The sequence below is a fragment of the Cyrtonyx montezumae genome, unplaced genomic scaffold (assembly GCF_038088225.1).
Source record: "Cyrtonyx montezumae isolate F1298 unplaced genomic scaffold, pur_monq_1.0 scaffold_25, whole genome shotgun sequence".
Taxonomy (NCBI): domain Eukaryota; kingdom Metazoa; phylum Chordata; class Aves; order Galliformes; family Odontophoridae; genus Cyrtonyx; species Cyrtonyx montezumae.
The window spans coordinates 16,282,113-16,299,825 of NW_027071992.1; the positions used below are offsets into that span (position 1 = coordinate 16,282,113).

The 17,713-nt window shown below is 40.6% G+C and overlaps 1 protein-coding gene across 3 annotated transcripts in view; it reads left to right on the forward strand.

Moving 5' to 3' along the window:
- The first annotated feature begins 2,886 nt into the window (after positions 1 to 2,886).
- The window catches only part of UBAP2 (ubiquitin associated protein 2), a 112,329-nt gene continuing 97,502 nt past the window's right edge, over positions 2,887 to 17,713 (forward strand). For all 3 annotated transcript variants that reach the window (XM_065740099.1, XM_065740101.1, XM_065740100.1), the window contains exon 1: positions 2,887 to 2,964. In XM_065740099.1, the coding sequence (XP_065596171.1) occupies positions 2,901 to 2,964 (64 nt within the window). In that variant the 5' untranslated portion in view covers positions 2,887 to 2,900. The remainder of the gene's footprint in view (positions 2,965 to 17,713) is intronic.

Consider the following 17,713-nt stretch of genomic DNA (forward strand, 5'->3'; position numbering starts at 1 on the left):
TGGTTAATAGTACTTGAGAAATGTTTGTATATTGGGATATTGATATTATTTTTATAACTGGTATTAATAGTAATGTTTACTTGTAATTTCAGTTATGGTTACTACCAATACTTGGACTAGGTTCTTTGTGAAAGAATACAAATATGAATCTTCTTATCTCGATTGCATGTTAGGTAAAAGCGCGGGAGTAGCACTCTGAGAAAGTGCTGGGTTTGCAGCAGCCTTGTGTGACCTTGGTGAAACAGAAGCTGAGTGATTTTGTCCCCTTTACAAGAGGTCAGATTAAAAGAAACTTTGTGTTACATCTGTGTACTTCCCGAACTGTGGAGCCCAAGGTCTGAGAATAAATACAAGCAATAACCTGACTTCAGTGTTGGTGGTCTGCTGGATCTTTTTAATGTTTTATTTGTTTCTTTTTTCTCTGTGATGCAGTCTGCTGGATTGTAGACCATTGAATCCTGTTTGCTTCTTCAGAGGCCAGGCTTGGACTTGCACTGTTTTTCATACAGCTTCAGTAAGCAGGTTGTGCTCATTAAAGTGAGAGCTGGTATGAAAGATTTGAAGTAGCTCCTTTGCAATTACTTAAGGGTCATATTTCCCAAAATTTGTTTGAAAGCTTTCTCTGTTATACCCTAACACAGAAGTTGTGCTCTTGTACTCTTTGCCAGCTGTCAGGGCTCCCTATCCATCTGAGGGCTCTTCTGATCTGTTTCATGAGTTCCTGGCAGCCCTTTTCCCCATTACTTCTCAAGACTTTCAAGAGTGAACAGTGACTTAAAGCAGATTAAAGGTGATATGGTCTGATGCCTGAGATCTCATCACTTGCTCAGCTTGCTTTTACTGCATTGTAACTCTTTCACTGAGCATGTTGTTTTATTGATATTCTCTTGAGATTGTAAAACTGGCAGGATAGGTTACATGAACAACTTTGCACAGCTCCCTTGAATGAAGCTTTTGCTTACTCTCAGTTCTCTGGAAGTTCTTTTGTCTGGCTATCTTTGTGAAAGCTTCTTCGTTTCATCTTCTTTGGAAGATAGGTTCATCAGGTGTTCTTTCCCTCCCTCACCAGCTTGTTGGAATCAAGTTTTCCAGCAGATGAGCATGGAGGAGTCTGACCTGTTTAGTTCTAGTATTTTTTACATTAAAAACAATGAAAACTTTCCTATGTTAAGAGAGCTTTGGAAGAATTTCTTTACACCTAAGGCTTGCCCTATGCAGGACTTGTGTGGTGAACAGTATGGATTTTTTTTGTTTTTGCTTTATCATACAAGAAACACAGTTTATTCCAGATCTGCAGAAAATGCAGATTCAACGGAATCATTTAGTATTTGAATTTCAAGTTATGTGTAGTCTTGAGCCATCAGATTTGCCCTTTTTAACCCAGTTTAATGGTAAAGAAGTCCTTATGATATTAGGCAGCCCTGTGGTTGAAGGTGTAAAACTTGAATTCTGTACCTGTTATCTGCATTTCTTAATATTCCTGATGGGTAGCTGCAAAGAAAGGAGGTCCTACAATTCTGCTGTGGCTTCACATAGAATGCTTTGGTATTTCCTGTGACGACAGTATTGATCCTATAAGTAGGTAGTCGGAGAATTATGCTTTAGAGACCATATTGAGATTCATCTTGAGCAGAGAAAACTATTTTTTTGCTACTGTATTTGTTTTAAGTATTTTGAGAATGGTTGATATAATGTGGAATGGAACATATGGTTTTCTAAACCTTTTCCTCTTTTTCCATTTTGTTTTAAATGCTACCGGAATCATGACTGGCTTATGGTGAACACTAGAACTGTAATATTTCTTATTATCACATTGTCTTGCTTTCCCTATACTTGGACGTAGTTAATGTTATTTTTTTCTTTATTAAGTCTTGTGTTTTTATTCTCCCTTGATTTTAAAAAGTTTCCATTTTTGTGGATATTCTAGCAGTGTGAATCTGAAAGGAATCCTCATGCCAAACGCTGTAGGATTGTGCATACTAAGCATGTAGTTTACTGTATTTGGGAAACTCTGGTCTGTGCTTTGGTTGGGTTGTACTCCAAGGAGTAGGTGACTTATATTACTGGGCTTTTATTTCAACTTCTAGTCACTTGTTCTTCAGGCGTGATCCGTTTTGACACTGATAGAAGAGTAGCCTAACTTACTGTTGTTAACTTCAGGTCCCTAAATGTGTTGAGAAGCAGTTGTACACTTCCAACCTTCGCTTTCTTTCAACAGCAACTGAATGGATTTCTGAGAGTTCTGAACATGAGTGAAGTGCTGTAAGTTAGCTATCTGAAATTCAGTTTAGAGGAGGTTGAAGTAGTGTTAGGAGCTCAGTGAAAAGAAGTTGGTAAGCATGAAGAAATCGTTAAAGTGTTTGAGGAAAGTTTTGCTTCTGATATGTGTCCTTGACCTCGTGCTGTGCTGGTTTTTGATGTTCAGATAGCAACCACACCCAGGAACTTTCCTGTGCATCTTAGGAAAAGATGCATATTTTCTTTCTTGAATAGCTCTTTGTTATGGCTGCAAGTAGGAAACTTCTTTTGACTTTATACTTCTAATCCATTTTTCTTTGTCTACAATCTCTTCTCTTGATGGAGCAGTGTATGCTGCTGGATCGAGGTCCTAATGTCTCCTGTGCTGTCTGATTGAATTGAAGTGACTAGACTTCCATTTTTCTTTGTGACTGTATGAACAGAGAAGCTAAAGCTTGCAGCTTGTGGGACATTTTTGATAACTTTTCAACTTCAGGACTTTCTTCCCTTTTTACTTCACATAACCACAGGCTGGCTGAGGTTGGCAGGGACTGTCTGGTGATCAGCTGCTGCGAGCCCTCTCTATACAGAGCCTCCTGCAGCAGGCTGCCCTGAACCACATCCAAATGGCTGTTGAAGACCAATGAGGATGAGATTGACTGATGAACTTCTCTGGACAATCTATTTCAGTGGTCTGTCACCTGGACAGTAAAGAAGCATTTCTTGGTGAGATGGTGCCTCTCGTTTTCCACTTGGTGCCCATTGCCTGGTGTCCTGGCACCACTGAAATAAGCCCGACTTCATTCTCTTTACACCCTGCCTTTGGGCATTTATAGACATTGGTGAGGGCTCCTGTGCTTGAGCCTTGCCTTCAGTAGTCCTTCAGGCAAACTTAAAACCATGTCTTCTTACGTACTGAGAAGGCAGTGGATGAAGGATTGAATTTTGGAGTGGTGGTCATGACAAGTTGGTCTTAACTATTACTCTTTGTATGTGGAAAGGTGAATAGGTTTTGGATATGCATGTAAAGGAATGCTGTGAATATGGAATAAGGTGCATATTTTAAATCTGAGTGATTTCTTTGTTTGGAGGTAAGGAGTAATTGGGTGTCTTGGTACAAGCTGAACTGGGGACTGTAATTTGGTAGTCCTGTAAGGGAAACAGGTTGAACATTTGATTGCCTGAGTGATAAAATTGCTAAAGCCCTGCCTGTGTGTGTTCTGTCTAGGAATGATGTAGATTATAAATGGTGGTTTAAGGTGCATTTAATGTTCATGAAAAATTAGACAAATTTCTTACTGTATGTCTGCATACTGAACAGTTCATTTTACAAGGCTCCATGCAATAATATGATTTGTGAAAGTATTTTTTAATGAGATTAAACCCAGAACTTTATGGAATTAGACAAATCCAGGTATAGCAGTAGTGAATGACTACTGTCGGTTTTTCCTACTCTTACAGCTCTCCAGGACCTCCACAACTGTGGATGAAGTGTTCAAATAAAGTTAGGTGGCTCAAGCTGTTTCATAGTTAGGGATCTTGAATCTGATAAATGCTGGGACAGCTCTTTTTGTACGGTCCTCTGAAATGAAACACCGGTGAGATTTAATTTCTGCTAGGAAACTTACCTCAAATATTTGACTTATGCCTTGCTGTTTGTGAAGATTTCTGGGGAGTGCTCTGAGTACTTGGGTCATGAAACTGAGGGAGGAGAAAGATTTTTTTCAAGTTTTGTGTATTCCTTTGTTTAAAAAAAACACCATTAAAATAACATAAATAGTAGGCATACTAAGTGTTTCTGGAATTACAAAATTAACTACTCATTAGAAAATAAACTGAAACAAAAAGACAAGGAACCTCAGAGCCATCCAATTTTGACTGATTTTGATATCTAAGCAAAATTTGAGCATAAAAACATTCTGTGACACATCTTACCTTGCAGGCTAGAACAAGCAAGTTTTGAACATTTAGTCAGACTATGCCAAGTAAAAGCTTTTCCATCTAGCAAACAACAAGTAGCTGTTTGCGATGGGAACTGAATGAAGGAGAGAACAAATGGGGCAGTTGAGCATCCGGAGTAGTTTTCCTCATCAGGTCCTGATGGAGCAGCAGGTGACCAGGAATTGGTTTTATGGCAGTTATTCCTTTCATCAGCAGAGTTTAGCTGAGAGCTGACATACAGCTCTTCTGTCCCTTCCAGTTACCACTCAGTATTAGAGAAAAGTTAGGATCGGCTGGGTGTTCTTTTGATGGTATTTTTTCCTCTGACTAAACAGGTCACGAAGAAGTATGTTGAGAGACAAAATTAGTGGTGCATGGATGAACAGGAAGGAGGAGGATGTGGCTTGGGGTGATTACATGGTAGCTTTGGTGGGGGACAGAAGTGTGGTAAGAGTTTGATGTTGTTCTGCTTTGATTTTCTTGTTCAAGTTATCTGGAGTCTAGCTGCTAATGAAGCCGTTAATACTGGAGAACCTTAGGTGTGTCTTGGCAAAGAAGTAAACAAAATTCCTGCTTTGAGCTGCAATGGATGTTAGCAGTGAAATAGCAAGGCTCACCATTCTTAGAGTTGGCATAGCTGGGGAGAGGGTGAAGTACCTGTTCCCTGCATCCCTTGTTCAGTCAACGCCATTAAATACTTGATCTTGTTACTGTGTTTCTGTCTGGAACTGATGTTGCTCTGTTAGCTAGCATTGCAGTCATGCAAGATAGAAAGTTTAGGGTTTGTTTTGCCTTATTTCTCCTGGTATTCCTGTATGTGCTTTTTTGTTCTGCATTTATACATGTAGTGTAGTGTTGAAGTTACTGGGTTTTTTTTCCACAAGTTTGTATGTGAGCCAGAGTAACTAAAACACTTCTTTTTTTCCCCCAAGATATTCTCTTTGTACTTTTTAGAAGGAAAAGTGTTGAATAGAAAAAGAGGTAAGCTGTCTTTTGCCATTGTAGTGATGTGAGAAATTCACTCTGTTTGTTTACTGAAATTAAACTATTAACCTCCACCTTGCCCCTTACATTTCCTGAAAAGCTGTGACTTCAAACTTCTGAATTTCTCTTTCTGGTGAAGACACTTCATGTAAGCAGGGGTTAGATAAACATTTGCCAAATTGTGATTCTAAACTTTACGTATTTTATTATAGTTAAAACCTACAAAGATTCATCTGACAATAATGCCTGAAAGACTGAAAATAGTGTTTTATATGAGGTTTTTTTTTTTTCCCCAAGGGTACTTTTGGGTATATTGTGATTGTGTCGCATTTATACTGTCATGAAATTTAATGGGTAGAACAGTGGGGAGCTCTGTGTTCTTGAAATCTTTTAAAGAGCAGTGTGTAGAAAGTGTCAGGCTTAGCTATACCAGACTGTTTAAAATTGTATTTCCAAGTAGTTCAGCTTCTGAGATATATAAAATTTTGTTAAAATATTGACTACCGTATTTAGTATCCACTCCTTTGATTCAAAATTTGTATTATTTTTAAAATGGCCCAAGTTTCGAATAAACTATGGATAGAACCCATAAGTGTATTTTCTCCTAAAACTGTATAAACTGAAGATTTTAATAAACTTAGAAAAAGTTTTGAATTTAAAAAAAAATCACTAAAACTCATCTTAAAGATGCATTGAATTGTTTTAATTGAATTTAAACCCAAAACATAATGACTCCAATAATCTGAAGGCTAACTTAAAGTGTTGTGCTTGTCTGTAATAGAAACTGAATGAATAAAATAGATCAAGCATTAAATTGTGGGTTAAAAATACCTGTCATTGTGATGGTGGAAGTTAGTTCCTGGTACTGAGGATTGGACTTTTCTTTTAGAAGGAATTTTTAATGTAAGCTTTCAAGTCTTCCACAGCAGTTGGATATTTCTCTAGAACTAATTTTGACCAAATAAATGCTTGTCAATCTAAAGTTCTTTTGCTGTAAACATCAGTGTACTCCTAGCTTTTGAACAATAACTTGTATTTCACTCATGTTGAAATCTCTACTGCCAAATGAGTCCCAGATAAACATGTATTTATAGTTACCTCTCAAGTAAAATTACAGCATTCTGAGGATTCCTATGAGGTGTATGTGGTTGATTTCAGATTCCTCAAGTTAATTCTAGTTTTTCTGCTCACCTAATTCCATTGCATTGTTTCAGGTCTGTTTTTAGTTTACAATTTGATAGGAATTGTCATAATCCAGTTGAACAAAGGTATTTGTTCTCAAATGTTGTTGCACATAAGAACATTAATATTAATTAATAATACTTATTAATGTCAAACTGATACAGAAAGCCTTACTCCTGATGTCTTACATTCTGTGATTTTGTTCATTTTTTTAATTTTTTGAAGTGTAAATAACTTTTGAGAAGTTAGAATGGTTTAAGGGAAGTTCCCTTGTGTCTCTGGCTTTAGGAACAAGATAATCTATTTAAACATGCTTTTTCCTTCCCCTTCTTTTTCTTCTGGAAAAAAACAAACAGCTGTATAGAACACTGTTTTTCTTGGATGTGTCTGTATCTGTTGAAATGGACTTTCATAAATAAGTGGAAGTGAAGTTTCTCCTTAAAATTACTGCCTGTGGTTCCACAAATTCAGTGATGCTAAAATGTGGTTTATTGAGATCTGCTTTTATCACATTCTATGAGTTTCTTGTATTTGCTTGCAGAGAGAAATTCCTGTGATGTAGCTGTGGTCTTACAGTAACTTCCATGATGACTGATACCAGTGTCACTGGTTTACAAGCAGGTTCGGCCCGGTTCCGTGACGATTGGTGCGGGGGACCCTCGGACCCATGCCCCAGGAAAGGGAAAGGGGGAAAGGGAAAAGGAAGATGGGCCTAGAATCAAAACAGCGGCAATGATCTGAGGAGGAAAGCTAATTTACTAAATAGATACTGGAAAGCAAAATAACACAATATAATACAATATAATTGGAATTGAGGCTAATAAATCAAATAAAATGAGCAAGAGAGAGTGTCCGATAAACCGAAGGCCTTACGCTAACGCTGAAGGCGGACGGCAGCGAGCACCCACTGCTGAGTCCATCCCAAAGGAAAGAGAGTGTCCCATGACCGCAGACAGTTTTTATCTTTCCCTCCGAGTGTAAACACGTAAGAACGCAAAGTCCTCTGGGGAATGGAGTTCTTCTCCTCTTAGACAGGTATACCTGGAACTATCGATGATCCATGGAGCTGGAGCATTAACTCTTTAACTCTAAATGCACTACATGATGTTATGATGTGGAATACCAGTACCAAAAATCATAAAATCATGCCATTCCACCCCTTATTCCACATCACTTCATCATATTTGATATATATAGAAGAACAATGATTAACATGCATTAAATTCACACTCACAAAACATATATATGTATTTACATGGAATTACCAACTGCACTCCCCCAGCATCAAATTCCATTGTGGTACATATTGAACATCCCTATTCTTCTGCATCACCCAACAAGTGGACCCAGGTCCTTGAGCAAAGACAGTTCCCCGGAGAGGTTTGCCCTTTCAGGAAGCTGGAAGGACCCAAACTGCTTTTCCCAACATGTTCTTTACATGTACTACAGGGACCTTATCTCCCTTTACAGTAGGTAGAGATCTGGATTGGGCAGGACTATCGTGATTGATGGATCCTCGGGTGTTGACCAACCAGGTGGCTTCTGCCAAATGCTTCTCCCAGTGCTTAAGTGTTCCGCCACCCATTTCTTTCAACATGGTTTTTAACAACCCATTGTACCTTTCAATTTTACCAGAAGCTGGTGCATGATAGGGGATATGATAAATCCATTCAATGCCATGATCTTTGGCCCAAGTATTTACAAGAGAATTTTTGAAATGAGTTCCATTATCGGACTCAATTCTTTCTGGAGTGCCATGTCGCCATAGGACTTGTTTCTCAAGCCCTAAGATGGTGTTCCGGGCGGTAGCATGGGGTACTGCATATGTTTCAAGCCACCCAGTGGTTGCTTCCACCACGGTGAGCACATAACGCTTACCACTGCGAGATCGTGGTAAGGTGATATAATCAACCTGCCACGCCTCCCCACATTTATACTTTTGCCATTGCCCTTCCTCCCAAAGAGGTTTCATCCTCTTGGCTTGTTTAATTGTGGTGCATGTATCACAGTCATGGATAATCTGCGCAATAACATCCATAGTTGAGTCCACCCCTCGGTCTCTAGCCCATTTTTATGTTGCATCTCTTCCTTGATGGCCCGAGGTCTCATGGGCCCACCGAGCTAAAAATAATTCACTCTTGTGTTGCCAGTCCAAGTCTGCTTGAGCCACCTTAACTTTGGCAGCTCGATCTACCTGATGGTTATTTTGTTATTCCTCAGTTGCCCGGCTCTTAGGAACATGAGCATCTACACGGTGCACCTTTACAACCATATTCTTTATTCGGGCAGCAATGTCTCTCCACAGTTCAGCAGCCCAAATAGGTTTACCCCTCCGTTGCCAACCATTTTGTTCCCATTGCTGTAACCACCCCCAAAAAGCATTTGCCACCATCCATGAGTCAGTGTAAAGATAAAGCACTGGCCACCTCTCTCGTTCAGCAATATCTAAGGCTAGCTGGGCAGCCTTTACCTCTGCAAATTGACTTGATTCTCCTTCTCCTTCAGTGGCCTCTGCAACTCATCATGTGGGGCTCCACACAGCAGCTTTCCATCTGCGGTGCTTACCCACAATGCGACAGGATCCATTTGTGAACAGGGCATATCTCTTTTCATTGTCTGGTAGTTCATTATATGATGAGGCCTCTTTGGCACGTGATACCTCCTCTGCTGGTGTTGTTCCAAACTTTTTACCTTCAGGCCAGTCCATGATCACCTCCAGGATTCCTGGATGGTTGAGGTTCCCCATCAGAGCTCACTGTGTAATCAGCGCAATCCACTTACTCCAAGTGGCATCAGTAGCTTGATGGGTAGAGGGAGCTGTCCCTTTGAACATCCAGTTCAGCACTGGCAATCGAGGTGCCAGAAGGAGCTGCGTTTCAGTACCGATTACTTCGGAAGCAGCTCGAACCCCCTCGTACGCAGCTAAGATCTCCTTCTCAGTTGCAGTGTAGCGCTCCTCAGACCCCCTGTACGCCCGACTCCAGAATCCAAGGGGTCAGCCTCGGGTCTCTCCAGGAGCTCTTTGCCACAAACTCCAAGTGGGACCTTCCTTTCCAGCAGCAGTGTAGAGGATGTTCTTTACATCCTGTCCCGTCCGCACTGGCCCCAGGGCCACGGCACGGGCTATCTCCTGCTTAGTTTGCTCAAAAGCCTGCTGCTGCTCAGGGCCCCACACAAAATCATTCTTCTTCCGCGTCACCTGATAGAGAGGGCTCACAATGAGACTGTAGTTTGGAACATGCATTCTCCAAAAGCCCACTACACCCAAAAAAGCTTGGGTTTCTGTCTTACTGGTGGGTGGAGACATGGCAGTAATTTTGTCAATCTGATCTGCTGGGATGTGACGACGTCCATCTTGCCACTTTATACCTAGGAACTGAATTTCCTGTGCAGGCCCTTTCACTTTGCTTCGCTTGATAGCAAAGCCAGCTCGTAGGAGAATTTGGATAATCTGCTCTCCTTTCTCAAAGACTTCCTCTGCTGTGTTGCCCCATACAACAATGTCATCAATGTATTGCAGATGCTCAGGAGCACCACCCTGCTCCAATGCAGTTTGGACCAACCCATGGCAAATGGTTGGGCTGTGCTTCCACCCCTGGGGCAAACGGTTCCAGGTGTACTGAACGCCCCTCCAGGTGAAGGCAAACTGTGGCCTGCATTCTGTGGCCAGAGGAATTGAAAAGAAGGCATTGGCAATGTCAGTAGTGCCATACCACTTGGCTGCTTTTGACTCCAGTTCGTACTGGAGTTGTAGCATGTCTGGCACAGCAGCACTCAGTGGGGGTGTGACTTCATTCAGGCCACGGTAATCTACCGTCAGCCTCCACTCTCCACTGGCTTTGCGCACCGGCCATATGGGGCTGTTAAAAGGTGTGTGAGTTTTGCTGATCACTCCCTGGCTCTCTAGCTGACGAATCAGGTTATGAATGGGGAGCAAGGAATCCCTGTTGGTGCGGTACTGCCGTCTGCACCGTTTTTGTAGCAATCGGTACCTGTTGCTCCTCCACTTGGAGCAACCCCACAACAGACGGATCTTCTGATAGGCCAGGCAAAGCAGACAGCTGCTTAACGTTGTCTGCGTCCACAGCAGCTATTCCAAAGGCCCATCGATACCCTTTGGGATCCTTAAAATATCCCCTTTTGAGGTATCTCCTTTTGAGGTAATCAATACCAAGTATACATGGCGCTCCTGGGCCAGTCACAATAGGATGTTTTTGCCAGTCTTTACCAGTGAGGCTTATTTCAGCCTCCAACATGGTTAAGTCTCGGGAACACCCAGTCACCCCAGAAATATAGATTAAGTCTGTCCCTTGGTGACTCGAGGGCATTAGAGTGCACTGTGCACCAGTGTCCACCAGGGCCTTATATTTTTGTGGTTCTAATGTGCCAGGCCATTGAATCCACACAGTCCAATACATTCTATTATCCCTTTCCCCCACCTAGCTGGGGGGCAGGGGCTATTGTGGCTGGTAGGTACCTCGCTCAGTTCTGAAAGAGTACTGTTCAGACAGGAGGGTGTCTCTTTCAGGTTAGAGGGTGTCCATGTTGGATTGGAGAGCTTCTTGTTGAGACTGGAGCGTGTCTTTCTCAGTCTGGAGGGCATCTCTCTTGGATTGGAGAGCTTCTTGTTGAGACTGGAGGGTGTCTCTCTCGGTCTGGAGGGCGTCTCACTCGGTCTGGAGAGCATCTAGATTGGACTGGAGAGTCTGATTGTCAGCCAGAAGACTCTCTGGGTCAGGAGACTGTCCCTTTCGGCTTGGAGACTCTCTCGCTCTATTTCAAAAACTCTATGCCTCTCTGGGATAGTACTGAATAAGGCCCGGTAAGCATAAGCCAGACCCCAAATAATTTGGGCCTCCTCAGATCTGTTTGAGCTGCAACATCCCTGTCTCAAATATCTGCTTAAGTTCTCAGGATCTTGCAGGTGTTCAGGAGAAAAGTTCCATGACACCGGTGATGCCCATTTCTCTAAAGTCTCTCCTAAGTCCCTCCAAACTCCCTGCCAGTCAGTATTCTCTGGCTCCAGGGAGGGTTTTCTCAAAATATTATAAATACAAATACTGAGTAAAAGGATGTTCAGGGAGACTGACACCACAATCATTACGAGCATTGGATGAGCATTCAGAAAACGCATAATGAATTCAAAGGAGAGGCCAGGAGTCTGTTTAAAAATCACAAGTTCCATAGAGTTAGCAAATTCATCTGGAGTTACTCCCTCCGGAACTGAATGCCACATCGTATACAAAAGCCAGGAAGGTATTTCCATCAGTGTTTTTAGTTTGTCATATAGAGACCAAGCTCCATGGATCAGACTGGCAAACTTAATTAAATCTCAGTACGTTCTGAGCATTACAAGGGAAAAAACGGTGAAATGCAGTCCCTTTAAGAGCAGTTTAAAAAGAGAAAGCATTTTTTTTTCCTTTTTATTTTTTCTTTACTAAAACTAGCTGTCAGTACCCAAAAAAGTTTACAAATATCCCAGGACAACTGGCAGTACGCCCAGACTTCAAGGTTGTGTTTTGCCGTACAGCATCTGCAGTACAGATAAGCTAACGAAGCTCTGAGAGCAAAGAGAGATTCGTTCTAAAAGTATGTTAGGAGCTGGAGCATTAACTCTTTAACTGTAAATGCACTACATGATGTTATGATGTGGAATACCAGTACCAAAAATCATAAAACCACGACAACCAGAAACTTAAGGCTGCATGGCAAGGCTTTTTTTGTGTTATCTCTGCCTTGTAGCTTTAGGGTGCAGCAAAGGGGTTGATAAGTACAGTGCTTCAAATTTTAGATGTGCGAAAATGTAGGGACCAAAAAAGCAGTACCTATACGTGCAAGGCTTTTGTACTTGTAAAGACTTCCCCAAACTCCTGCAGATATGCGTGTATCAGTGTCTGGAAGGGAACACATGGAGTGCTTTTTAGCCATTTTTTTTTAGCCATTTGCCTGCTGCTAATTACAGCCTTCAGTGAAAGCTGCCTTTTTTTTTTTTTCTATATATATTCTTTGTAAGGGATTTTCCTTTTATTGGATGAGGTGTACTCATTTTGTGTGATTTTTTTATTTTTCATAATTACAGTGTTATCTTCACCTTATGACAGTGTACCAGGTTGTTTTTACCAGTTTTTAAAAGCCCTGCTTTGGGCAGCAGACTTAACTAAATGTGAAAATGGCCTTTGTGTGTTAAATTGAGAACATACTTAAAATGTTCTGCATTTAAATTTGCTCTCTTCATTTATTTACAGCATCATCCTGGCTTTTATGTCAAGTCCCCTCTTGCATTTGAATTTCTACCTAACATTCTGTAAATGACTGAGAGTTATTATCGTGAATAAGAAGTTCTTACTTAGCCCAGTAATGCAACTTTAAAAGCTTGTGATGCTTTAGCTTGCTTATCCCTTGCTTGGCTTTCATGTATGTGCAGTCTGTTGTTTTGTTGGGGGTAATTTGATGTTTATAATGTATCAACTGAAATGGCTTTAAAGGCTGTCATTGCCAAAGCATTTGTTCAGTGGCATTTTTATAGGTACAGTATAATATCTGAAGCTGATACCTATATTATTTAGTGCTGTTGCTGAAGTTGTATGCTGCATTTAAGAGAATGTGTATTCCACATGCAATCTCAGAATTCATGTGTGCTAGGGTAGAGATGCTGCGATTAATACAAATAAGCTACCTGGTTTCAGAGACTTAGATACAAAGAGTGCAATAACTTTTTTGTCAGAAGTGATCTTGTGGCAAAGTGCCTGGTCTCCTAGGTTGTTGGTGAAATAGGTAAATGACTAATATTTTAGGAAATGGATTTTCTACTTAAATATCCTAGTGTTGCATTGCACAGTGAAAAGTTTGCACATTTGTGGAATTGGAGACTGAAAGTTTAGTCTAGCATAGTAATAAATGGCCTTGCAGAGTACGAAGACATATTGAAAATGGAATGTAAGCAGTGGAAAAGCTAGTGGATAAGCTTATCTGGAATCAAAGTTTGTAATAGTCTAGTTATGGGAAGGATGTTTGGGAAGAAAAAACACATTTTGAAAAACAAATCTGTACACATTTTCCAATTGTATCATAGGCTACTCTGGCTTTGCAAGGTTTGTAGAAGAGAGTGAGAACCTCCCATTGCAGACAGAAAATGAGTGGTGGACAAGACTTGTAGAATAAGGTGAAAGTGGAGGGCTGGAACAGTGAGTGTGGGTCTAAAAGATGGACACATTATTATTTTTTTTTTTTATCCCCGCATATATTGGACAGAAAATAAATAAGTGTAATAAATCTTCAGGTGATTTGACATGCTGTCTAAGCAGTTCATCTCTTTGGTTATCTTGTTTAAAAAGAAGCACACTAGAGAGACATTTCATTTTGAATTTTTAATACTAACTGTGCGAGAACAGTCTGGATGACTCAAGTCCTGTTTAGGTTTGAATTCTGTGTGGAGGACAGTTTTATTTGCTTGTGTATTGGAAGTTGTGAAGGTTGTTAATTCTGCAACCTCCTGTAGTTTGGTACTGTTTTGATGTAGATGAGTTAAACTTGGTGTCATTTAAAATCCCAGGATGACAAAACAAGAGTAAGTGAACTTTCACTTAAGAAGCTGTGAAAGGGAGGAATGTTCAAAATCAGGTGGGAAGATGGGGATTGAAGGAAAGAATCCTCATTTTTCTTACTGGAGCAGGTCAAAATCATAAATTAATGTCATATGGAAGTAGTAGAGCAAGGCAGATGCTAACACTGCTCATCACCATGGAAGGAGCAGTCCAGAACGGGCAGAGAAATGAAGGTGGTTGTATGTTTTTTCAGGTCTGTTTTGTTTCTGGGGCTGCTCATCTCTGGGCACCTGACAGATAGTTTGAAATAATGGCTCTGCTTCTTACTTTTGGAAAACTAAACTGAACTAAGTGTCCATGAGTTTTTATCAATATTTCGTGCATAGTGGAGGCACAAGATTGTTAAGGAAGTAAACCTGTACTACTGCCTTAGAAGCTTGCTTGTTTGGGAAGGTTTTATTCAGTGATATAACTTGCTGGGAAAAAAAAATATATATTTTTTGTTAGATTCATCTCTCAAGGTGAACCTTGGGAAATACCGTGGTTCTGGGGGCAATTGCAGAAGGATATTCTAGGAAATCCTGTTTTATTTGTGGGGTGTTTTTTTTAATTATTTTTTTTTTGTCAAGACTTCCTTGTTTGCTTTTTTTGAATAAGCATGTGTTTGCCAAACATTGGTCTCACTGCTCTTCCCCAGGTGTCTAGCTCAGGAAGCATTACTATGTGAAGGTGTAGAAATGGTATTGTAGGTCTTCACTGTTGCTACCAGAACTCTAAAGCTAGACTGACAAATTTGCTGTCTTGAGCTTTTAATGTATCTCACAGGTACAACCTACTGGTTGCTTGGTTGTCTTAGCTTTCATATCACTTGTGGCTTGTAACTTAACCACTGCTTTTTGTTTTGAGCGTAGTAATGTGATCTGATGATGGTGCTGCAAGTATTAATTATCCCCTCCCCTTCCAACCTTTTTTTATAATGACGCTTTCTACTTTGTACCTCATTGTCAATGGTATATTGAATTAACTGATGCCCTTTTTTAATGCAGCTGAGCATGTTTCTGCAAGTTTGAGGACGTCATAAATGTCTCAGCTCTTACTTGGCTATTTTTACTCCGGTTGCTCGTATCTGTTTCTATTCAGAGAATTCCTTTGGAAGCTGTTTGAGGAGAGCAATGTGGGAGTGAGCTGGAGGGGGGCAGGGACAGCAGGGGTGCAGAGTGAGACTCTGGCAGCACAGAATCCTATGTGGAGTGCTTTTCCTGTGTGCCACCTTCTTTGTAAGATCTTTTGACCAGGGAAGTTCTCTGCTTTGGATATTTTCCTGTCTTCGAGCTCATGTTAGCTGTTTCTTTCTGTCATTTGGAGTGTCTGGGTTTCAGCTGTTATATTCTTTTTGAACTTGTTTTGATGTTTGAACTGGATAAACCACAGTTAGAGGCTGTTGAGATACAGATAGCTGCGTCAGAGCAAGTAGCTGAAATATGTTTCTGCTGTTCAATAGCCAAAACTGACAGTACTAAGTACTTGTTCCAACCTGCCCCTCCCCCTGCCTCAGCAGTTCATCATATTTTGTTAGTTTTGGTATTCATTTAAATGTAATTAGTTTTCCTAATAAGTTATTTTTGTATGTATTTTAACAACTGGCATTTGGTTTTCTGTTGCATGAATTACTCAGATTCTGAGTATAGCTAACTTTGTTGTAATTGAAGTAACTGATAGGTCAGTGATCCACTGAATATTTGCTTTTAACTGTTATGTCTTACAGCTGGCAGTATTGACAAATGCAATCCTGACATGTCTTTGATACTTGTAGCTAGTGCTGTATGTACTGATGTAGCCCATGCTTAAACAGTTTGGAAAGTACTGCTTATGCTGGTACTAGATGTGTGGGTAATGGTGGTTTTGAGATGTCAATCACAGTATGGGAATACACCACAGTGCTGCTCTAGTGGTGTAAGCCTGTTGTATGTGAGATGCTTTGGCTACTTAAATACTTTTTTCCTTGTGGTATTAATAATCATTGTGAACTGAGATCATATGCTCTTTGTGTTGTCTTTGAGGATAACGTCTAATTTGTTTAGTTTTCACTCTGCAGCTTTTTCCTCACCTGTGTGTATGTATAAAAGTACACTGGTGTAGCTGAAGCTTAAACTGTTATATATATATTATATATATGCATGTGTTCTCTAAGCTGACCCAGGTATCTGGCTGACCCTCACGCTTAACTCAGATAAAACAAAACTGTACAAATTAGTAGTCTGCAGTAAGGGGAGATTTTGTCTTGTGACTTTTTAGGTGGAAGGTGCCTTATGAAGAACTTCCGAGTCATTCGGCACTATCTTTCCAAACACGTTTGTCTGGCTTTCCTCCTCCTCTTGGAGGGAATGCAGTGAGATAATGAACTGGCAGAGGAGCAACCCTTTCAAGGTGGCACTTTTGATGGGAAAAGGATGGACATAAAGTGCATTAGTCCTGTGAAGGTTGTCTGTACAAAGTCATGAAGGAATTTCTCATTGCTGGTTAAATTGCTTTAAGCTTCTTTGAGTCTCTAGAATTAATGCCCAAAACTGAATGCAGAAAGATACTTCTGAACTCTGGGGAAATGAGTGAATTCTAGATTGATGTGTGCTGTGCTGGGTAAGCTGTCCTCCCATTGGTTGGTTTTATCCTCCTTTCTTGCTCGAATAGAAGAAATTCCAAATATTTGCGAGGTTATTCTTTAAAAGTTGCTGAATGCTAACAGGCATCCAAGTACCTTGGTGTGAGGAAGCATTTCTCAGCAAAGATCGTAAAAGTCTCTGATCTCTTACTGGTGGTCAGAAGGCTGTGTATGCTTTGAGGTGGTGATATATTCAAGGTCACTCCGTTGGTGGAGTCCTTTGCTGTGAAGCTTCCCCTCCCTGTAAGGCCTTTTAGGTATTTTTATTGTTACGTGCAGAGAGCCTGATCAGTATCAGGTCTTGCTGTACCAGATCCTGTGAGGACGAAACATGAAATGTCATTTTTGATAATAGCACATGGCTGCTGAAGTGCAAATTCCCCCTCTCCTCACAAACATGATCCCTGTCCCTTGTGTTAGATGCAGCAATTGCATAGCCACATAGTTTTCCATTGGATAAGCTTATTCAGATGACTTTGTTTTAGGGGGTTTTGTTTGCTCTTGGATCAGCTTACTGAACTGACTTGCTCTGCAGCTGCAGGATCTTTAGTCTGAAGGGAAGTAGCTACATTATGTGGTTAAGGAGCAAGGGAGCAGGGCCGCTGTTCTTGGTGGCTGCTCGTATTTGTGTGGTGTTAGATGCAAGGTGAAACGTAATTATAGTGGAATAAGTGATTTGTGTTCTGCCCACACTACAGATGGAGCAACAAAATCTCCATCAAAGTGAAATTCCACAGTGAAACTAAAACTTGGTTTGGAGATTTGGTTCCAAACTCAGTGCAGCTGACCCTGGTTTACTTGTGCCTTTGGCAAGGCTTTGTGATAGTTCTGTCTGCAGTAGGTAATGGTTTTGAACCCTGAAAAACCTGTTAGTTCAGTTTTCCCTCAGCTACAGTGAGTTTCTCTTTTGTGAAGTACTAGTTATTATTATTTTTTTTAACAGGCCTCCTAGGAAATAATGCAGGGTATCATTCAATGTGAGTATGTGTTGCAGGAGATGACTAGGCCATAATATTGTTCTGCTATCAGATTCTTTGCTGGAGATGATGATGCTTGTAGTTCCCTTTCATTAGATGTTACTCAGGAAACTTTGGGAGAGAAGATTACAAGGAGTTTTACCTTCTTTGTTTTTCTTTATAAAATTATATATATATATATATATTTG